Source organism: Euleptes europaea, chromosome 18 (genome assembly GCF_029931775.1).
Source record: "Euleptes europaea isolate rEulEur1 chromosome 18, rEulEur1.hap1, whole genome shotgun sequence".
Lineage (NCBI taxonomy): Eukaryota > Metazoa > Chordata > Lepidosauria > Squamata > Sphaerodactylidae > Euleptes > Euleptes europaea.
The window spans coordinates 16803135-16826350 of record NC_079329.1 but is presented as its reverse complement, the minus strand read 5'-3'; the positions used below and the strand labels follow the sequence as shown (position 1 = coordinate 16826350).

General features: G+C 48.6%; 1 protein-coding gene across 1 annotated transcript; it reads right to left on the bottom strand.

Annotated features, from left to right (window-relative positions):
• Positions 1 to 860: 860 nt before the first annotated feature.
• LOC130490564 (von Willebrand factor A domain-containing protein 5A-like) lies at positions 861 to 22292 on the bottom strand. The gene is made up of 16 exons (XM_056864384.1): positions 22050 to 22292; positions 20333 to 20555; positions 17182 to 17357; positions 16741 to 16855; positions 16425 to 16591; positions 13460 to 13548; positions 12122 to 12266; positions 11191 to 11270; positions 9827 to 9941; positions 8988 to 9152; positions 8725 to 8828; positions 6471 to 6676; positions 5450 to 5545; positions 3381 to 3541; positions 1446 to 1569; positions 861 to 943 (listed from the first exon to the last, which is right to left on the bottom strand). The coding sequence occupies exons 1-16, from the start codon at positions 22290 to 22292 to the stop codon at positions 864 to 866; spliced, it is 2289 nt and encodes a 762-aa protein (XP_056720362.1). The 3' UTR covers positions 861 to 863.
• Between the last annotated feature and the right edge of the window lie 924 nt (positions 22293 to 23216).

Sequence of the window (23216 nt, the reverse complement as noted above, 5' to 3'; positions counted from 1 at the left end):
TGTTTTGCAGAAACCACAGCTCCTCTGCGGCCATTCAAGTTATAAAACGATTCACCCAAAGACACGCTTCCAGGAAAACAGCTCTCTTTCTTTTCTGTTCCCGTTCTATAGGTTTCCTCCCAGGAGCGTTAGGAACTGCACTTTAGATATGCTTAATCTAAACATCACAAATCAGAATATAGGAGCCCCTTGGCGCAGAGTGGTAAGCTGCAGTCCCACAGTCCAAGCTCTGCTCACGACCTGAGTTCGATCCCTCCGGAAGTTGGTTTCAGGCAGCCGGATCAAGGTTGACTCAGCCTTCCATCCTTCCGAGGTCTGTAAAATGAGTACCCAGCTTGCTGGGGGTAAAGGGAAGATGACTAGGGAAGGCACTGGCAAACCACCCCGTAAACACAGTCTGCCTAGTAAACGTCGGGATGTGACATCACCCCATGGGTCAGGAATGACCCAGTGCTTGCACAGGGGACCTTTACCTTACCTTTATTCAGAATATGGATACAAACTAATATACCTCTAAGCATTTTCAGTTGGACAGCTTATAAAGGGTAGAGTTTGATGACTGAGCCTGCCCCGCAGCACATGCTGGGGAAAAAGGAGTTGGGACCATAAGGCACCTTGTGGCTGGGGAAAGAGCAACAGTTTTCAAGTACAGGATAGCCCCAGGACACTGGTAGAGAAGACACTAAGGCAGGAGAATGCCCAAGGACACTGGTAGAGAAGACACTCAGGCACGACGAGAATGAACTACTGTCCAGGGAAATCAATCAAGGCCTCATAAAAGCAGCTGGTTACACTTGGGCAGGTTGAGAAAAGGGAGCGAAGCAACAACTCCAGTTTGAAGGCACCAGGGAACAGAGAGGAGCTCAGAGACCGAAAGCCTGGGGGCTCACGCTGCTGCCCAGCACTGCATTGCCAGTCTTCACACAGTCCGCTAGCTGAGACCCTGCAACAGACAGAGAAAGCAGTAAGAGTCTTTCCCCACAAGCACAATGGACTCAGAATGCATTTTAGCATATATCTGGGAAGGTTCGGCAAGTCCCTTTTCGATGTGAAGATCTTATTGAAGTGTGCAAAGCTGTGCGCTCTAGCACAGGAGAGAGGGAGCAACTCCTTCAAACATCAAAAAAATAGAAAACACTTTTTTTAACCATATATGGTGGTGGAAAGTGCCATCAAGTCACAGCTGATTTGTGGCAATCCTGTCGGGCTTTTCAAGGCCAGAGATGTTCAGAGGTGGTTTGCCGTTGCCTGCGTCCGCGTCATGACCCTGGTATTCTTTGGAGGTCTCCGTGCTACAGACATCAGTTCCCCTGGAGAAAATGGCCGCTTTGGCAATTGGACTAAAGTCCCTCCCCTCCCCAAACCTTGCCTTCCTTAGGCTCCACCCCCAAAATCTCCAGGTATTTCCCAACCCAGAGCTGGCAACCCTAGCCACAACCCCTCACCTGCAGTTGCTTGAAGCCAGTTGAGGGCTTTCGCTTCCAGGAGCTCCCATTCCTCCCTCTGCTCCGCAGCTCTGGAGTGGAGCCACAGGATGGCTAGCACAGTTGCCCACACATTGGGGGCCACCTAGTGGTGGGGGGAAGAGGAAGAAGAAGAGTTGGTTTTTATATGCCAACTTTCTCTACCACTTAAGGGAGACTCAAACCGGCTTACAATCGCCTTCCCTTCCCCTCCCCACAACAGACACACTGTGAGGTAGGTGGGGCTGACAGAGAATGTGACTTGCCCAAGGTCACCCAGCTGGCTTCATGTGGAGGAGTGGGGAAACAAATCCAGTTCACCAGATTAGCCTCCACTGCTCATGTGGAGGAGTGGGGAATCAAACCCGGTTCTCCAGATCAGAGCCCACCTCTCCAAACCACCGCTCTTAACCACTACACCACCCTGAGTTTTGCCTGCTCACAGGCCCTGTACAGGCCTAACACTTAACCATGGTCAAGCAAGAAAGCTTAAGCTATGTTTTCAGATGGGGCACAAATCAGGATGCGAAACCCCGGTTTGCATTAACGATGGTTGAGTGTTACAGTCTTCACTGAGTAGACCATGGTGAGGTCAGTTCCCCTCCCTTTCCTTTTTATCTTCTTCCAGGAACTGGAATCTTGACTTCACTGTAGGTTTGGAATCAGACCTGAAGGCAATAAACTAGGTTAGGCTTAACATTATGTCTGCTCTTCGCCCCAAAGCCAGGCAAATGGATCCCTAAGAGTGTAGCCCCTAAGGCTGTTCCTCTCGCAACCTTGCCCAAAGGACACAGAGAGATGACTCGGATCAGGTAAGGGTTCATTTGCCGGCGGGAGGTTACGACACTAAAAAAAAATTGTTCTCTAAAAGTGAACACATGAAGCTGCCTTCTACTGAATCAGACCCTTGGTCCTTCATGGTCAGTATTGTCTACTCTGACTGGCAGTGGCTCTCCAGGGTCTCATATTGAGGTCTTTCACATCACCTACTGACTGGTCCTTTTGACTGGAGATGCTGGGGATTGAACCTGGGACCTACCGCGTGCCAAGCAGATGCTCTACCTCTGAGCCATGGCCCAAAGCATCTCTAATCATACCATTTTGCAGTGAGGAAGCCCCCTTTATCTTACACCCGTCTGTTACTTTGGGGGTTACCGCACTTTGTATTCCTAGTGATGTATTAAGAGTTTGAAAATGTTGTAAAAAACAACACTTTAAATGGTTTTTGGATACCACGGCTTATAAATGGTTGGAAGAGGTCTTCACAGCTAAAGGGGCCAAACAAAGTGCGAACAGTATTTTTTATAACATTTTCAAACTCTTAATACATCGCTGCAAATACAAGTGTGGTAACCCCCTTTATTCTTACACATTGTTTCCTTTTACTTGCTTAAGTGTTTCCTTTGTATTGCACATGGGCGATTATAAACTAAGCTGCTTTCTTGACATTGTGGCCCTTGTTCTGTTCCCATTCTGTACTTAGTTTCAGCTATTCTGATCTTGTTTCCCTTTTGAATCTATGTCTGGCTAATTTGCATAATCTAGGGACTTTCCAGAAAACTCTGTTTAGGGACTTTTTTTGAGTTTATACTCGGGTCAAGTTCATATAGCGGTTATTCCTTACAGGGGTTACCCCTTGCTCATCAAGAGCGCTATTTCCCATTCAAATGCCAGGTTGAACACAGGAAGCTGCCTTATACTGAATCAGACCCTTGGTCCATCAAAGTCAGTATTGTCTACTTAGACTGGCAACGGCTCTCCAGGGTCTCAGGCAGAGGTCTTTCACTTCACCTACTTGCCTAGTCCCTTTAACTGGAGATGCCGGGGATTGAACCTGGGACCTTCTGCATGCCAAGTAGAGGCTCTACCACTGAGCTACAGCCCTTCCCCAGGTTCTGGCCTTGCCACAGAACTTACCTGTTCGGGTGTTTTGCTCACGATCTTGGCCTCACTCAGGCCCAGCAGCCTGGCCAGGCTGGCATCGAGGACCCAGGAGCCATCTGCATTCTGCAGGGAGACCAGATGCAAGAGAGGAGATTCCTTTTTCTTGGGGATGGGTTTTTCTTTCACCTCAGGGGCTGAGAAGAGCAGTCATTATTGTTCTTAAGAACTATGAAATAATATGTAGCCAGAAACATTTCCCTTGGTTGTATGATTTTGGTCTTAGTACTGCCATGCTTTGCCGGGAAAGGATGGGGTATAAGCCAAATTAAACAAACATTTTATTGCTCACTTGGGGAGATTTTCTTCTTAACAGCCAAGGGGAGAAGCACACTCTAACTAACCCATGAGGCTCCAATCCTCAAAGCTGGGGATTCAACATATTGTTAATGTATGGAATTTACTGATGCAAGGCTTTGTGACAGCCACTAAAGGAGTTGGCCATGAAGGCATCAACCAGCTATAGCTACAGTCTTAACTAGGGCTGCAAGCTCTGGGTTGGGAAATACCTGGAGATTTTGGGGGTGGAGCCTGAGGAGGACAGGGTTTGGAGAGGAGAGGGACTTCAGTGCCACAGAGTTCAATTGCCAAAGCGACCATTTTCTCCAGGGTAACTAATCTCTGTCGCCTGGTGATCAGTTGTAATAGTGGGAGATCTCCAGCCATCACCTAGAGGTTGGCAACCCTAGTCTTAGCTCATGTTCTATTCAGACATCCCCCATTTCCTTGTACAACAATCCTTATTTCTCACTCATTCTCCTTTGGCCACCCTATGACCTCAAGCTGGATTACGTTAATGGCACTGCACAATTTATATTTGATTTTGTCTTGGGAACGTTTATGTCAGATAGAGTAATATGGTGCTATTTAGTTGGTCCATCAGTTCTTCAATCTTCTCTGCCCCCTCCACATGTCAAAACCCCTTCTGATACGTTACCTGAAGAATACTCGAATAATGGACATTCCAGTGTTTCTGTGAAAACAGAAAAAATGGATTCAGCTTCACAGTATTTTTCTTGTTGCCTTTGAATGTTCCCTTTAAGCTGTTGTTCCTCCTAACTAGCTTTCTGGTTCAAGGAAAGAAGCACTATCTTCCACATCTATCCTCGGCGGGCAGTTCTGGATTCTCAGCCTGAAGCAAAACCCAGTCGTTGCTCCAAAGCAACATGGATCCATTTTAATGGGCAGGTTTCTAGACCTTACAAATACTAAGATTTAATGAAGAAACTATGAAATGTTGGGAGCTGAGTGGGTGGTATTTGCCAGAGTCTTAGAAAGGAGAAAGGGGAAGAAGAGGTACTTGCTAGTAAAGGGGTGGAGATTCTTAGGTCACAAACTCCAGGCCTCTATCTATGGGACCCACCACACTGTGTCTCATGCCTTATCCCCATGCATTTACCACCCTCCCTCAATTAACACAAGAAAAGTGATGCTGGATCAGACCAAGGCCCATAAAGTCCAGCAGTCTGTCCACACAGTGGCCAACCAGGTGCCTCTTGGAAGCCCACCAGCAAGACGACTGCAGCAGCACCATCCTGCCTGTGTTCCACAATACCTAATATAATAGCCATGCACCTCTGAACTTGGAGAGAAGAGGCAGCATCATGACTAGTATCCATGACTAGCCTCTCCTCCATGAACATGTCCACTCCCCTCTTAAAGCCTTCCAAGTTGGCAGCCATCGCCACATCCTAGGGCAGGGAGTTCCACAATTTAACTATGTGTTGTGTGAAGAAATGCCCCTTTTTATCTGTTCTGAATCTCTCACCCCTCAGCTTCAGCAGATGGCCCCACATTCCAGTAGCATGAGATAATTTTTTTTTTTACCTCGAAACCCCAGGTTTTCCCATCCTGACCAGTATAGAAACCCCACTATCAGAAAAAACTCTAGGACAATCTAATTCAAGATAGCAACTGACTGTCCGGATGTACGTAATTTCTCTCTCACCCCAGCACACACAGGGATGTCTATGCATAAAACCAGAGCCTGGGGCTTCTTTCCAGAATACAAACAGGATCTCTGGTGGTTGAACCGCTTCTATTACCTGTAATGCTTTCCGCCGTCGGCATCCCGGGCATGGGAGTACCCTTAGCAATATCACTGGAGTTTGCACGGGATTGCGCCCAACCATCTGGGTTATCTATTTTGAGGAGGCAAAGGCAGAGTTGGAGTGATCAGGCAATTTCCCTTTTGTTTTTTTACATTTGTGTCCTGCTGTTTCCCCTACTGAGCTGAAAGCAGAATTCACCCTGGCAGCTGACGCAGCTTCAGCATCTCCCCATTGTCTCCCCAGAGTGCTCCTAAGGACCAAGGCTCCCTGTCAAAGGCTTTCTGCTACCTTCCCAGTATTCACAAGAGACACCACTGTGTAAGTACGGAATGTAAGGAAGCAAACACAGGAGCGAACATGTATCACACAGTGCAAAATATTATATTATACCAGCTACAAAACATGGAAAACAAAATCAACGACAGTACAACTATATATCTATCCTAATGGCTATAAATAGCCAGGTAAGTAACACGAGATTACTAACACCATCCATGTGTTATAAAAGTCCAATCCTAGTACAAAAGCCTGAAGGAATTCATATTGTTGTATGTCTTATTTTCAGATGTCCTTCAGCCAGGTACAAGAGAAAATGCAGGTTCCAAATGTCAAGAAAAGAAGGGGAGATAGCCATTTCCCCTTCTTCCTCGGTCCCTCTTCCATTCAACACATGACTGTGCAAAAGTCTCCTCCCAATTTATTACCGGAACCAACTCTAATATAATCCAGTTTTCACTTATTCCATTGTAACCTAGGTTATCCTTCTGGGAACCAGTCTGACTATCCTAATAATAAATTTTCATTTATTCCATTATTAGGATAGTCAGACTGGTTCCCAGAGGGATAACCTAGGTTATAATGGAATAAATGAAAATTGGATTATATTAGAGGTTGTTCCGGTAATGAATTGGGAGGAGACTTTTGCACAGTCATGTATTGAACGGAAGAGGGAACTGGTCTGACTATCCTAATAATAAATTTTCATTTATTCCATTAGTAGGAATAAATGACTCACACAAATATAAGACAGGTCGGTAGAAAACGGGGCCTGGCGGTGGCTGGCCCATCTCTGTGTTCACTCCCACGTAGGCAGTCTGGGAACACACCACCCCTGAACTCAGGCTCGTCTCCAGAGCCAGGCGCTGCTTTTCTTCATCCTTCTCTTCGGCATCCTCCAGCTCCTGCAGAAGGGCGCGGGCCGCCAGTCGATGAACAGGGAGCCTGGGGAGAAGGCAGCAGACAAACGGATAAGGTTGCCAGACCTGGGTTGGAAAGGGGGGCAAACACGCCGGGGTCTGGGAACCGCAGAGCGACACCGGTAGGGATTTCACTAGGGTTGTCAGGTCCCTCTTTGCCACCGGTGGGAGGCTTATGGGGCGGAGAGGGACTTTGATGCCATAGAGTCCAGTGGCCAAAGCAGCCATTTTCTCCAGGGGAACTGATCTCTATCAGCTGGAGATCAGTTGTCACAGCAGGAGATCTCCAGCTAGTACCTGGAGGTTACTCAAGCAAAGACAGCCTATTATATTCTTTGCAAAAGCTTCGGTTTCATATATACTGCAGCTATATTATACACCACATACTAACTCTATAATACTCAAATTATACACAAATGCTAACTCTGTCCTACTGCATTCCATATATCCCACCTATGTGCTATAAACTTAACAGACAAACTAAATAAACACAGTACATAAGGACATCTCAAAAACAGAGGGCACAGTCTCCATATGTAGCCGGTGAAGTCTATAAGATATTTTGCTATTTCTTCTTAAGGTAAGTGTCCATAAAGACTGTTGTTTTATCTGAAAGTTTCCATGTGTAATGCCATTTCCATCTCTCATCACAGAGGTGGGATATATGGAATGTAGTAGTATAGAGTTAGAATTTGTGTATAATTTGAGTATTATAGAGTTAGTACAGGGTGTTTCAGGAGCCCTGTTTCACAGAGTGGTAAGCTGCAGTCCTGCAGTCCAAGCTCTGCTCACGACCTGAGTTTGATCCCGACAGGAGTTGGTTTCAGGTAGCCGGCTCCAGGTTGACTCAGCCTTCCATCCTTCCGAGGTCGGTAAAATGAGTACCCAGCTTGCTGGGGGTAAAGGGAAGATGACTGGGGAAGGCACTGGCAAACCACTCCGTAAACATAGCCTGCCTAGTAAACGTCGGGATGTGATGTCACCCCATGGGTCAGGAATGACCCGGTGCTTGCACAGGGGACCTTTACCTTTTTTTTTTTTTACATGGTGTATAACAGGGGTGGGGAACCTTTTTTCTGCCAAGGGCCATTTGGATATTTATAGGATTATTCGCGGGCCATTCGCCACTTCTGCCCCCAGCCCTCTTGTAGTACAGAGGGAATACGTTTCTCCATGGCCCGGGTGGGAAAGGGTTAACACAGTTTCTTGGGCGGTCCTAGCAGCTACATAGCTAACAACTCTTCTGTAAAGGGGGAAAAAGGTTCCTTTTCTTGGCAAAACAAACTCACATCTGCCTTGAATAGAGGCTATTCTTGTCCTTGGGAGGGGGTGGATCGCCAGTCTTAAATCCTTCTGAGCTAGAGATCTGCCAGGACCCATGAAGGGCCAGACCAAATGACTTCGCGGGCCTTATACGGCCCCCGGGCCTGACGTTCCCCACCCCTGGTGTATAATATAAGTGAAGTATATATGAAACAGAAGCTTTTGCAAAGAATATAATAGGTTGTCTTTGCTTGAGTAATATCATTCTGACAACCTAGGTTTTTTTTCGTGGTTAGTACCTGGAGGCTGGCAACCCTAGATTTCATGGAAGGAAAGCCCGCACCAGCATTGGAGGTGGGCATTCCTCGGGTGTTCCAAGGAGTGGAGCTGATGTTAGTCAGCTTTCTAGCCCCTTTCAACCCAGTAATGCCCCCTTGAGCGGCTGCGGGGCTGCACCATCTTTTTGTTGGCCTCGCATTTGCGCTGGAGCGTTTCCCCCCTTTTCATTTTTTACTTTTGAAAAAGGTTTTTTTCCCTTCCACGGTGGCTGGGAAGCCTCTGAGGAAGAGGCGTGGCGGAGCTGCTCCCAGTCACCGCAGATCCACCCACCCTCCCAGGAATGGGCTGCCAGTGAATCCTCTAGGAAAAAAAAAAAACCTGGACAAAAATACTCGGGTGGGGGAGGGAAACAGAAGAATACTCCCCCCCCCATTACTGTATTTTTTTCCTTCAAGTCTTCACATCTCTATTCCCAATTAAATTTCAACACTTTGGCCAACAAGATGGGACATACACAGAAGGGTGTCCTACCTGTCACTCTCCTGAACTTGGAGTGGGAACTTCATTGTCTCTGTGAAAGTGTGGTCTTGTAAGTTGTACTGGATCACAACCGACCCTTCTGAGGCACCTGAGGACTGAAGAGGAAAAGAAATTGGCAGAGAAGAAGGAAAGGAGGAATTTACTCTGGGAATATAGATGCCACAAGCACTAAGGCCTCAAAAGGGCTCCCTCGGCCAAGGGAGATGGATCAGGATGGATAGTCAATATTTGGAGTCTTGGTGGAGGGCGCTTGCCTGATGCTGCCCACGGATCTGGGCATAGATGAGGCTGCGCTGTCCATCAAAGAGGAACTGGGGGCCGGACCCCACCAGAGCGGCCTCAAGACCGGAAGGCAAGTCCCAACGCAGAGAGATCTCCGTTGCTGCAGGCTGCAGGGCCTTCTTCAAAGACTGCAGGACCTGAAGGAAAAAAGAGGCGTAAGTATCAACAGGCATAAGCTGCAGAGGAGGGTGCCTTCACAAAGTAAGAGACCCAGCTTGCACTTTCTAAGGCAACAGTCTGCTGACCTCAAGAACAGTTTTCAGGTGGTGTTGTAGATGCCTTTTGAAATAGGGTTGCCAAGTGCCAGGTGGCAGCGGGCAACCCCCCGTCAATCCACCTGGCTGCTCGCCGACCAACTGAGGGTCGGCGGGCAACGGGTGCCCACGCGCCTGCCTGAAGCAACACGACACTTCCAGTTTACACCCGGAAGTGCCGCATCGCAAAGGGCCGTTTACTACTCAAACTCCCAGTTTGAGGTAAAATATCAAGCCCCACATGTCTCCTACAAACAAAATAGATCTAAATAAGTCAGGCATCACTGGCTGTTGAAGGTGGAAAAAAGCAGTCCAGCAGAACTACTGGAGAAGAAGGCTGTAACAAAGCACCAGTCTAAGGAGACATTCCTAGCATGGTCCGAGGAAAGACTGAAAGCCAGAGCACCCTGTTTCATTTAAAAGTCAGTTAGGTTGCGAACACACGCATTGAGGTGCTCTCTGACAGAGGCGAGAGTTTGGCGAGCCACCCAGAGCTCAGGGGAGAGAAGCGGAACCCGGCCGTGACGGAGGGGAAAGGCAGGCTCCTGGCTCCTCACCTTGGCCTGCATGCGCTCCTTGTGGGTGATGAATTCGGCACAGCCTCCGCCCGCTTGAGCGATGCCGTTGATGAGGGCGGTGGAGGCCCCTTCCCCGATGCCGAAGGAGAAGCACCTATAAGGAAGGGTGCAAAAAACAAGGTTTTTAAAAATTTTGTATCCAAAAAGAAGAACAAAAGCCATGTAGTACCTTTTATTTTGTCCCATCACAATCACACAGAGAAGTGTGAACACATGAAGCTGCCTTATACAGAATCAGACCCTTGGTCCATCAAAGTCAGTATTGTCTGCTCAGACCGGCAGCGGCTCTCCAGGGTCTCAGGCAGGGGTCTTTCACATCACTTACTTGCCTGGTCCCTTTAACTGGAGATGCCGGGGATTGAACCTGGGACCTTCTGCATGCCAAGCAGATGCTCTACACCACTGAGCCCCTCCCCAACGACACCCTGCACAAGCTCAGAGGGACACTAATAATATACCTCTCCTAAGGTACACATGAAGCTGCCTTCTACTGAATCAGACCCTTGGTCCATCACAGTCAGTATTGTCTACTCCAAACAGCAGCGGCTCCCCAGGGTCTCAGGCAGAGGTTTTTCACATCACCTCCTTGCCTAGTCCCTTTAACTGGAGACGCCAGGGATTGAACCTGGGACCTTCTGCATGCCAAGCAGATGCTCTACCACTGAGCCACAGCCCCTCCACAAGCATTCAATGTTCTCCAGAACTCTTCAGGCTGGATGTTGTAAAAATAAAGCAACAGGAGGGGGAGAAGCAGATGTCTCAGCTCATAATCTTAAGGATTTTTCTTGTCAGCATCCTTTGTAAAATGCTGAGCCAGTGTACAGATATAAAACGGTGCTGTGGTCAGTTATCACCTCCTGGCTCTCCGGGTCCCTCTTTGCCACTGGCAGGAGTCTTTCAGGGAGGAGGGCGGGGTTTGGGGAGGGGAGGGACTTCAATGCCATAGAGTCCAATTGCCAAAGCGGCCATTTTCAGTTCACCAGATTAGCCTCTGCCGCTCTTGTGGAGGAGTGGGGAGTCAAACCGGTTCTCCAGATCAGACTCCACCACTCCAAACCACCGCCTGTCAGGCAAAGTCTTTCCTATCACCCATTCCTCCATCCTCATCACTGGAAGCACTGCGGATTGAACCTTGGTACCTTCTGTATGTCAAGCAGATGCTCTACCATTGGGCCATGGCCCTTATTTAACGTTAACTAGATTACGGAATGGGCTTGATAAATTGGGTGGAATCTGACTACTCATTTCTCATGGGAGGAAGGAGGAGACTAGGGCAGAGAAGGTGATAACAAAGAAGGATACAGGGAGAAAGGAGTGTTTGATATCTTGTTCCCAGTAACAACCTGTGGGAGCTGCTGTGACACCGAACTTCTGCAATGACTTGACGTGTGTTTGATACCTCTCCATCTGTAAACACAAACAGCTGAAAGAGAAAGAGAAGGATGTGAGATTGGAGGCCAAAAACCTATCTATGGAGACCCACTAGCACAGAAGAGGTTTAACAGCCCATTCCTGAGCTGACAGCGTGCGGAGTCGGCAGTGGCGCCTCTTCCTAAGCTGAATCGGGCACGCCGTTAAACACAAAAAAGCCGTTTCGCAGCTTTTTTTTGTTTAACTGGGGCCTTTCGCCCCATAGGGAACAGCGAGGCTGCGCCTGCTTAAAGCATCTAGAAACCAATGGTATGTGGAGATGAATAGATATCATTATAGATACTATAGAAATAATCATATTGGCTTATATATCCCACTTATAGGTTTAACTATTTTTGATATATTTGATTTTAGCTAAGCTATTCTTGAATTTTGTCACTAGTCTGAAGCAATGACTTGTTTTCTATTATATTAAGCATGTTTATTCTGTTCTGTTTAAATAGGTCCTAATTTTGAATTCGCTAAATATGCTTATGCGCAGTAGTAATGTCTGTTCTATCTATTTTATCTGGGTTTTTAAAAATCTTTTGTATTTACTTTTCTCTAAAATAAATAAATATTAATTTTTTAAAAATTACCCAAGAACCTGCCGTTTTGGTAACATGAGGACAGCGACCTAGCCCTTGGACGGAACATCACCATCTCTGTCAGCACCACGATGGAGAGGCCTCTGATTTCTAAGGCAATTTGGGGAGATGTCAAGACATTCAACAGCTGTTGAGTCCTCACTTGCATGGTGGTAATGGCAGACTTGGGAAATAAGCAGAACGGGACCCCAAATCTTCAACCAGTCATATGTTCCATCAGTTTTTCCAACACCACACAGTCATTTTTTCCCTGTACCTGACGAGGATATCCTTCTCGGCATGGCTGAGCGTAAATGGCCTTCAGTGGTTTCAGGATCCTTGTGCCCCCCAAATTGGCCTGCAGTTTCCTCACACGCTGGACAGACTCTGACATTGTCTTCTGGGTGTACTCTACGCTCTGTCTGACAGGGTAAAAATCAGGGAGTCAAGGATGTGGATGACCTGTTTCTTAAGGTTTGCCTATCCTATTTACTCTGCTCCCTGACTCAGACTTGCACACAAACACTAAAACCCATCGAAGCGACCCTCCCACCCACCAAAACTCTAGTCCAATAACAATAATCTCCCATTAAAATTTAAGCCATCAGTGGCTAATTAGTGCCAGACAGTAAGATGGTATTGATGTCAGAAAGCGCCGTCAAGTCACCCCCAATTCATGGGGACTCCATAGGGTTTTCAAGGCAAGAAACGTTCAGAGGTGGTTTGCCATTGCCTGCCTCCACACCACAACACTGGTATTCCTTGGAGGTCTCCCATCCAAACACTAGCCAGGGCCAACCCTGCTTAGCTTCTGAGATCTGATGAGATTGGGCTATCCAGGTTAGGGACAAGATGGCATTAAGGGTACAGAAAAAAGGGAAGAACTTTGCTGCCCAGCAGAGTTTCATGGGATTTCATGTTAATCAGCCATGAGTGGTTTGATTTCATCAAGGTAGCATTATGGCTCAGGCTAGCCTGATCTCGTCAGATCTCAGAAGCTAAGCAGGGTCAGCGCTGGTTAGTATTTGGATGGGAGACCACCAAGGAAGTCCAGGGTTGCTGTGCAGAGGAAGGCACTGGCAAACCACCTCTGTTAGTCTCTTGCCATGAAACCCCCCAAAAGGGGTCGCCATAGGTTGGCTGCGACTTGACGGCACTTTACACACACACACACACACACACTAGTAGGCCTGAAATTGCAATGGTTCATGGAATCTGCTTTTGACTTTCTATGAAAGCTACAAGCATTTTCTCACTCCTCTAGTCCACAGAGATAACATCCTTAAGAGAAAGGTATTTAGCTAGTGGGATGAATGCAGTGCAAAAGTAACTTGTACTGAACTTAAAGTATCATCGGTATGCCTAACTGACTTGTCTTCTATTTTCTTTCCAACAGCTTTGGTGACCATCTTGTTGGTTTTTGTGAGTTTTTTGCCTTTGTCAAAAACTACTTTGTTTTTTGCTGGCCTTAGCAGATCAAGAGTAGCAGCTAGTGAACCAGCATCTCCTTTCCCCTTCTTTTCCCTTGGGCTCAGGGAGTCAAGATCGAAACAGTACAGAGCAGAAGGAACAAGAAATGAAAGGATAGACAGGCATGCAACATTCTGACACTCACGGATAAAATGCGTCAAATTTGGATCCAAAGCCATAGATGTTGAAGAAGCATCCTAGAGGGAGACTCTTCAGGAGGAAAATAAGGGTCTCCTGAGGTGAGGGAGAGAAAATCTAAAGTTACCACTCTGAATTCACTCCCCTGTTAGGGTATTACCTCCAGACTGCCTCCCAGAGCTTCCTGTCCCCTTCCTTAGTCCACTTCTTCCTAGGGTTGCCAACCCTCAGGTGGTGGCTGGAGAGCTCCTGGGATTAAAACTGATCTCCAGGTGACAGATCAGTTCACCTGGAGAAAACGGCCGCTTTGGAAGGTGGACTCCATAGCATTATACCCTACTGAAGTCCCTCCCCTCTCCAAACCCTGCCCTCTTCAGGCTCCACCCCCAAAATCTCCATGTATTTCCCAACATGGAGCTGGCAACCCTATTTCTTCCCTTGTACAATCTACCCCTAGATGACCCACCCTCTGCCAGAGGCTCTGGCATTTAGCCTAGTGACACTCAGTGGCTCCATGTGTTGCTATCCGACATGCCACCTGTGGCCCTTCTGAGCGCTGATACCTAATGTGACACCCTCCCTCATATTTCAGGACTATGGGCAAGCCTATTGCCTAGCAGGCTTCTGGTCAGCAGGTGGTTTCCACCTAGAAATAGTGACCACTGGAGGAACTGGCAGACGGGAAAGCTTTGAGTCTCTCTGAGGTCCCCTCTCTCATGCCACTTATGGAATCAAAGAACCCAACTTCAATGACCCCACCCCCAGCCTCTGTGCTCTCACACCTACACCAGGGCAGCCGCCTGGAAAAAGAAACAAGCTGGCCATTGTGTGTAGTGGTGGTTTCACTTCCTTTTTCCAATATTTTATTATGTATCTGGGGTATCCTTGATATGTTTGTAATGGCCTATGGCTAAATGAAAATAAAACCATTCATTCACTCATTCCTTTTCTCCATGTTACCTTGCTCTCCTCCAGGCGTCTAGGCAACTTGACCCTCTTGCCTGAGCTGCCTCGTGTTAAGAAAGAGAGTAATAAAGGGTCCAGGAGCCCCTGTGGCGCAGAGTGGTAAGCTGCAGTCCAAGCTCTGCTCACAACCTGAGTTTGATCCCGACGGGAGTCGGTTTCAGGTAGCTGGCTCAAGGTTGACTCAGCCTGCCATCCTTCTGAGGTCGGTAAAATGAGGACCCAGCTTGCTGGGGGTAAAGGGAAGTTGACTGGGGAAGGCATAGGCAAACCACCCCGTAAACAAAGCCTGCCTAGGAAACGTCGGGATGTGACGTCATCCCATGGGTCAGGAATGACCCGGTGCTTGCACAGGGGACCTTTACATGTAATAAAGGGTCTGCACAGAAGAAGAAGAGGAAGAAGAAGAGTTGGTTTTTATATGCCGACTTTCTCCACAGCTTAAGGGAAAACCAAACCAGCTTACAATCACTTTCCCTTCCCCTCCCCACAACAGGCACCTTGTGAGGTAGGTGGGGCTGAGAGAGCTCTAAGAGCTGTGACTAGCCCAAGGTCACCCAGCTGGCTTCATATGGAGGAGTAGGGAAACCAACCTGGTTCACCAGATTAGCCTCCGCCGCTCAAGTGGAGAGGTGGGGAATCAAACCCGGTTCTCCAGATCAGAGTCCACCATTCCAAACCACTGCTCTTAACCACTACACCATGCTGGCTCTCAGAGGCTTCTGGCACAGACAGGCTTCACAACATCGCCGGTCGACTCGGAGGAGGCTTCTGCCACGGGAATCCAGCACACTCTTTACTTCCCTCGCTGCCTTCTCACTTTCTCCCTGTCATAAGGCAGAGCAGACTCAGGCATCTCCCCCTCACCTGGGTGTTGGGAGCCTTGTGCCATGGAGAGAGCAGTGCCCCTCTGTGCCAGCAGTGCTGACTTGAACACATGAAGCTGCCTTATACTGAATCAGACCCTTGGTCCATCAAAAAGTCAGTATTGTCTACTCTGACAGGCAGAGGCTCTCTAGGGTCTCAGGCAGAGGTCTATCACATCACCTCTTTGCCTGGTCCCTTTAACTGGAGATGCTGGGGATTGAACCTGGGACCTTCTGCATTCCAAGTAGATGCTCTACCACTGAGCCACGGCCCCTTGGAGCCTCCCTTCAGAACACTCATGGCCCATTTCAGGCCATCTCCTGCAGCGGGGAGCCTGAGCACCCTTTACTTCCATCTCTGCCTATTTTGCCTCTCCTAAGCTCTCTGCCTTCCGACTCATTTCCCTTCATGCTAGATACGCAAGGCGCAAGGTTCAGCAATGGCTGGGAGAGACAATCCTATCTGGTCAGATATACTTTAGTAATTAATATATATATATATTAGTATGTGTGTGTTTGGAGGGGTGGCCCACAGGCAGGGGTGTACATATCAATTTCCCAAACGTTTTAAAAAACGTTTTAAAAATGTTAAAAAAAAAACGGTATGGAAAAAGGCAGCAATAAAGAGAGCCAAATAAGCTAATCCTGAATAATGCCGAATACACACACACATATGTATGTATGTATGTAAAGTGCCTTCAAGTCGCAGCCGACTTATGGCGACCCCTTTTGGGGGTTTTCAAGGCAAGAGACTAACAGAGGTGGTTTGCCAGTGCCTTCCTCTGCACAGCAACCCTGGTCTTCCTTAGTGGTCTCCCATCCAAATACTAACCAGGGCTGACCCTGCTTAGCTTCTGAGATCTGATGAGATCAGGCTATCCTGGGCCATCCAGGTCAGGGCATATATATGTATACATACACATATATAGCATTATTCTGGCTGTTTTTTGGGTTTTCCGGATTGTTTAAAAATTTTCAGGTTTGATCGACCCGAAAAATGCCGATATATATATATATTTTTGCATAGCCCTACCCGCAGGGCATGTAGCAGTTATGTGGCTCCTTCGATTGATGGTAACTGCAAACGTGGCTCTCTACAAGCTGCGGAATGAGTACCGCTGTTTTAGCCCTGTTCATATGTACCTTGGCACTCTGAATACGTGGTGGTGAAAGAGCATGTCTGAACTTCATGCTACCGGAGCGATCCAGCAGAAAGAGGAATTCCCCAGTGGCATTCAGGCCTGGCTTGGGGGCACAGCTCAAGCAAGGGTACAGGGTAACCAGAAGGGATGGGTCCCCCATCAGGGAGCCTGTTTTGCACAGGAAGAAAGGAGATTCAACACGGATTTCCATCAGCTCCCCATCCTTGCCCACACTCCTCACCACGTCTCCCCATCCAGCCCAATGCACATCTCCCAGAATCCTTTGCACTTCAGCTCCCCATCCATGCCTTGCCCACCTGACGCAACCCCTGGCTTCCCAGCCTCAAGGAGCACGCTGGGCTTGTGAACATCCTCATAATAAATCAGCAGCTCCACATCTCGGTCAAACTGGTGCCCTTCTGCCAAGGAGACCTTTGGGACAGAAAAACAAGAACTAGAATCAAGAATTGGAGGCTGAGAAAGGATTTCAGTTCCCCAAAGAACTCCAACTGTGAGCCCGAGTGGTCTAGTGCTTGTACTATCGAACTACCAAAGGAGAAGAGAGGAGGAAACACACCTGAGATCAGGCGAGCTGGGAGAGTGGCACGTTGCCATGCAGAGACTCAGGACGGCCCCTGGTTGCCTAGATGCTTCAGAGGGCCAAATGGAGCAGCCCTTGCGAGTGAGCAAGGCTGTTCCGGCCACACCCTTCTGAAACAATCACTAGCACTAATGGTTCATTTCAGCAGTAAACCCACCTGGGCAGCAGTATGGTCTTTTGCTATATAGCAAAGGGGCTCAAGAGGGCATTTGGATTCCACCCGGTTGATGACACGGGAGGACTCCAGCATGGCGCTGAGGCTGAGCGTATAGGGAAGCTTTCCATTAGGCACTCGTGGGGGTATAGGACTAGTGACTGCGTCCTCTTCTGATCCTGCAGAGAGAGACAGACACAGGCAAGGTCATAGTTACAGGACACAGTGAGAAATCCCTCTCTTGACGCAGAAGAAGAGTTGGTTTTTATATGCCAGCTTTCTCTACCACTTAAAGAAGAATCAAACCAGCTTACAATCACCCCTTCCCCTCCCCACAACAGACACTTTGTGACGGAGGTGGAGTTAAAAGAGTGCAACTAGCCCAAAGTCATGCAGCTGGCTTCATGCATACGAGTGAGGAAACCAACCCGGTTCCCCAGATTTGAGTCCGCCATTCATGTGGAGGAGTGGGGAATCAAACCCGGTTCTCCAGATCAGAGTCCACCACTCCTAACCACCACTCTTAACCACTACACCACACTGGCTCTCAGTACTGCACAATACACCACCTTAGTATCAGAGGCAGGAGAAATGGGGTTACTGTATCATGACAGAAACACAATGAGCGATTAAAAGGTGGCATTTGCCGTCAGAGGATGTAGCAATGGTCACGGGGATAGAGAGTTTGAAACAGGAATAAGGCAGATTCATGGAGTCTATCAGTGGCTACGAGCCACATTCAGAAGCAGTAAATATCTGAGTACCAGTGTCAGGAGGCAACACCAGGGGAGGCCTCAGCTGCTATGCCCTGTTGTTGGCCATCTAGAGTACCTTGGTTGGCTACTGTGTGAGAACAGAATGCTGGACCAGACGGACTACTGGTCTGATCCAGCAGGTCCCTTCGTATATTCTTATTAGACTTCCTTATATTTTGAATGCTCTAAGCCTGATGTTTCTAACCACACCATGCCTATTCAGCCTTGCTATCTGAAATGAAGTAACTTGGAGGGGCAGCTAGTAAGCTCGCCATTCTTTGAGAGCAATAGCTTGTCCCTGCACAGCTTATGGAATGAAGCTGGAGGCTGAAACCCAGAGACCTGAAGGAATAGAGGTTTATGAGTCTGTTCTTTCACAGACATTTTATATATGAGCCCTGTGGCGCAGAGTGGTAAGCTGCTGTACTGCAGTCCAAGCTCTGCTTATAACCTGAGTTTGATCTCGATGTGAGTTGGTTTCAGGTAGCCGGCTCCAGGTTGACTCAGCCTTCCATCCTTCCGAGGTTGATAAAATGAGTACCCAGCTTGCTGAGAGTAAAGGGAAGATGACTGGGCAAGGCACTGGCAAACCACCCCGTAAGCATAGTCTGCTTAGTAAACGTCGAGATGAGATGTTACCCCATGGGTCAGGAATGCTTGCACAGGGGACTACCTTTACCTATATAAGTCACAGTGGACTTATGGCAACCCTATAGGGTTTTCAAGGCAAGAGAGGTTCAGAGGTGGTTTGCTATTGCCTGCCTCTGTGTCGTGACCCTGGTATTCTTTGGAGGTCTCCTGTCCAAATGCTTGCCTGGGGAAACCCTGCTTTAGCTTCTGAAATGTGACTAGATCAGGCTAGCCTGGGGTATCCAGGTCAGGACTTTATTATATGTAGGGGGACACTAATAAAAATGATATCCCCAACTTGTAATCTGAAGATGTATAGTCTATTCTGTAAGGGTCCTACATTCCCTGTTTCACTCTGCCACAAATGATAGCCCCAATTTGTAATCTGAAGATGTATAGTCTATTCCAGTGATGGCGAACCTTTTAGAGACAGAGTGCCCAAACTGCAACCCAAAACCCACTTATTTATCGCAAAGTGCCAACATGGCAACATGAATACATACCCATCAGGGCTAAACACCCGTGATGGACTTTTCCTCCAGAAATTTGTCCAATCCCCTCTTAAAGGCATCTAGGCTAGATGCCATCTCCACATCCTGTGGCAAGTAGTTCCACAGGTTAATTACATGCTGGGTAAGTGGGTGTTCCTCTTTTAGTAGGGGATTTCACTGAAAGGTGAGAGGTGCCGAAAAGCCCGCGCTGTTGCCCGAGCGCTCTGCTCCCCTCCAGCTATGCCACACTTGAGCTATGCTCCCCTCCAACCTAGCTCCTCTCCAACACCACCACGGGAATCACCTTCACCACAGACTCAACAGGCTGCCGTCTGCGCTGCACCCTCACGCCGCATGTGAGCTGCCTGGCATGTGAGCCACCCTGCTGCATGTGATAGGGGAGGGAGGAAGCGCTCCCCTTGGGCTGCTGGGCAGAGGGGCGGGTGATGTGAGAAATGCCCTCAGGCACGCAGGGAGAGGGGGAGAGGAGCAGCCCGGCCCCACGTCCCTCTGGCTTTCTAGTAACAAACTCAGGTGAACTCTGCTGGGGCGACGCCACGCATGCCCACAGAGAGGGCTCTGAGTGCCCCCTCTGGCATGCATGCCAAAGGTTCGCCACCACTGGTCTATTCTGTAAGGGTCCTACATTCCCTGTTTCACTCTGCCACACATATAGATCAGGCATTAACATTAGGACTGAAGGAGATCCTGACGGTCTTAGCTGAGAGGGGTGTGTGTTAATGTGCACTGTGTTTCCTAGAAAGACTGAGATATAGATCGAAGGAAGGGAGGAGAAGGAGAGTTGGTTTTTATATGCTGATTTTCTCTACCTTTTAAGGAGAATCAAACCAGTTTACAATCGCCTTCCCTTCCCCTCCCCTCTCCACAGCAGACACCTTGTAAGGTAGGTGAGGCCAAGAGAGCTCTAAGAGAACTGTGACTAGCCTGAGGTCACCCAGCTGGCGTCACGTGTAGGAGTGGGGAAACCAACCCAGGTCACCAGATTACCCTCCGCCGCTCATGTGAAGGAGTGGGGAATCAAACCCGGTTCTCCAGTTCAGAGTCCACCGCTCTTAACCACCACACCACGCCGGCTCTCAAGGAGAATGGAAGGTCTCGTCCAAGCTGGTGGTGCCAACACATACAGCTTCTTCAAGCAGTTCCTGGGCCTCACAGTGTGCCTGTGTGGGGTATGCGCAGTGTGAGAGATTACGGGTTGCAACTGCGAGGGGCAATGACCTGACTAAATATACTGGGTGACAGGGGGCAGGGTCTTACCCTCAGGCACATAGCGGGGGTTCAGCACAACAGGCAGGACAAAGCGGACAGCCCCGTCAGGCTCCAGAGCCAACTGCTGGACGTAGCGCAGCATCAGCGTGGCCTCCCCTCCTGGAGGAAGGTTCCCCAGACTGCATTTGAAAATGTCACTGGACGTTCTGTCCCTCTCAAGCAGGAAGGCCTGCCGTCCTTCACTTAGGGCATCGTCGTATTCATACTGTGCCTGTATTGGAATAGGGAGAGGGCAGAGATGGAGGGCAAGGAAAGATTTTATAACAAGTTGACTCCCATGGACTCAATGGCTTTGATCCTATGAAGAAGATCCACGTGTACTAGACAGCCCCTGGCATGAAGCCTGCTTCCTCTTCCACTAGCACTTCTAGTTATGAAAGGACTTGTGGAAAGCCACTGGTTGCGCACAAGCGGATGTGCTAGCAGAGTAAGCTCCATAGCAGGGGTGGGGGAACTTTTTTCCGCCAAGGGCCATTTGGATATTTATAACATCATTCGCGGGCCATAAAAAATTATCAACTTAAAAATTTGGTGACCAAGCCCCAAGCAGGCAGCTGCCTCAGATGACACCCCCCCTGCTCGGGCAAGCAGGCAGGCATCCAACCAGTGGCGCACTTGCCCACCTGGTGGCACAGGATGGTCTGTTGCATCAGCTGGGCATAGCCATCCAGCCGCACGCCGGAGTTGCTCCTGCTCTGCATGGTTGGGGCCGGATTCTACAGCTGGCTCCTGCTACCTCCACCTGCAGGGGTGAAATGAGGACACACTGGCTAAGACCCCCCCCCCCGCACGCATTCTTGCCCTGCCTCCTTTAACCCCTCCATTGTCGCCACTTCTACCCCTAGCCCTCTTGTAGTACAGAGGGAATACATTTCTCCACAGCCCGGGTGGGAAAGGGTTAACACAGTTTCTTGGGTGGTCCTAGCAGCTCCATAGCTAATGACTCTTCTGCAAGGGGGAAAAAGGTTCCTTTTCTCAGCAAAAACAAACTCACATCTGCCTTGAATAGAGGCTATTCCTGCCCGTGGGAGGGGAAGGATTGCCAGCCTTAGAGCCTTCTGAGCTAGAGATCTGCCAGGACCCACGAAGGGCCAGACCAAATGATTTCGCGGGCTTTAAATGGCTCCCGAGCCTGACGTTCCCCACCTCTGCTCTATAGTATAGGCTGCACAGAGGGCACAGAACTTGTTCGTAGGATCCAAACCAAACTATAATGCTGGTAAATATGGTGTCTAAAGAGGAAGCTCACCAGACTGGGTAGCCCACTCCCCTTAAAAACCACTCATTCAAGAGTGCCTAAAACAATTCCCTCTCACATTTTTGGGTTACATGTAGGTCAGGATGTCACACTCATCACCCTTCTAGTTTCTTTTAAAATATTTAGAGAGCCATGTTCATTTCACATCTCAGGTCCTCTCTCACTTACTGAGACATCAGCAGACTGAGTAGCCCAGCCCCCTTAAATAACAGGCCCTTTTATGCTAAAATATTCTGAAAATATACAAGTAGAAGAGCATGATACAATGAGAAGGTTAAGCAAAAGATCTAAAACACTTTTACATTTGGTAGAATTTCTTCCGAGCACAAAATACGGGTTTCTTCACACAAGCTCTGGATTTGGAAATCAATCTTGCCTAAGACAAATCTCTGGCTCCCTTGGAAACGAAGTTGCCATATTCCCAAAGACTCCTCTACTTCCCCATACCTCTTTCACTTCTCGGATCTGGGCCTCAATCCGTGTCCCACAGATCAGGCCCTCAAAGGCATAGATGGCAGCTTCATTATCCAAAGGGAAGAGAAATGTCACCTCCGCTGGGTTCTCTTCTTCATTCTTGTAATGGAGCTCAGAAAACACATCAGCCACGAAGCCACGGACCACCACGTCCACAGAGATGCTTTGTAAGGGCACTGGGTCAAGGAAACAGTGAAGAGAAATGTGAAGCCACATCAGCTCAAGGGGTGGCTCAGTCCCACGGAAATAGAACTCGAGCCCGGAGTCCAAAGCTCATTCGCCCCCAGTAGGGTTGCCAACCTCCAGGTACTAGTTGGAGATCTCCCAAACATTAGTGTGCATGTGTTTGGAGGGGTGGCCCACAGGCAGGGGTGTTAGGATAGCCAACCTCCAGGTAGTAGCTGGAGATCTTCTGCTATTACAACTGATCTCCAGCCGATAGAGATCATTTCCCCTGGAGAAAATGGCCACTTTGGCAACTGGACTCTATGGCATTGAAGTTCTTCCCTTCTCCAAACCCCGCCCTCCTCAGGCTCCGCCCCCCCAAATCTCCAGGTATTTCCCAGCCCAGAGCTGGCAACCCAACCCCCGGGGAGAAAACCCACATCCAGCAGCCACACACTGGGTTCCCCTCGCTTCATACTAAGCTGGCCAGATGTGCATGTGTAAAGTGCCGCCAAGTAGCAGCCAACTTAGAATCATAGAGTTGGAAGGGACCACCAGGGTCACCTAGTCCAACCCCCTGCACAATGCAGGAAACTCATAACTACCTCCCCCACACACACCCAGTGCCCAGAAGATGGCCATGATGCCCCCCTCCCATGAACTGCCCAAGTTCATAGAATCAGCATTGCTGACAGATGGCCATCTAGCCTCTGCTTAAAAACCTCCAGGGAAGAAGAGCTTACTACCTCCCGAGGAAGCCTGTTCCACTGAGGAACTGCTCTAACTGTTAGAAAAATATTCCTAATGTCTAGATGGAAACTCTTTTGATTTAATTTTAACCCATTGGTTCTGGTCCGACCTTCTGGGTCAACAGAAAACAACTCGGCACCCTCCTCTACATGACAGCCCTTCAAGTACTTGAAGATGGTATAGCAATCCCTGGTGGGGGTTTGAAAGCAAGTGCTGAAGCAGAGG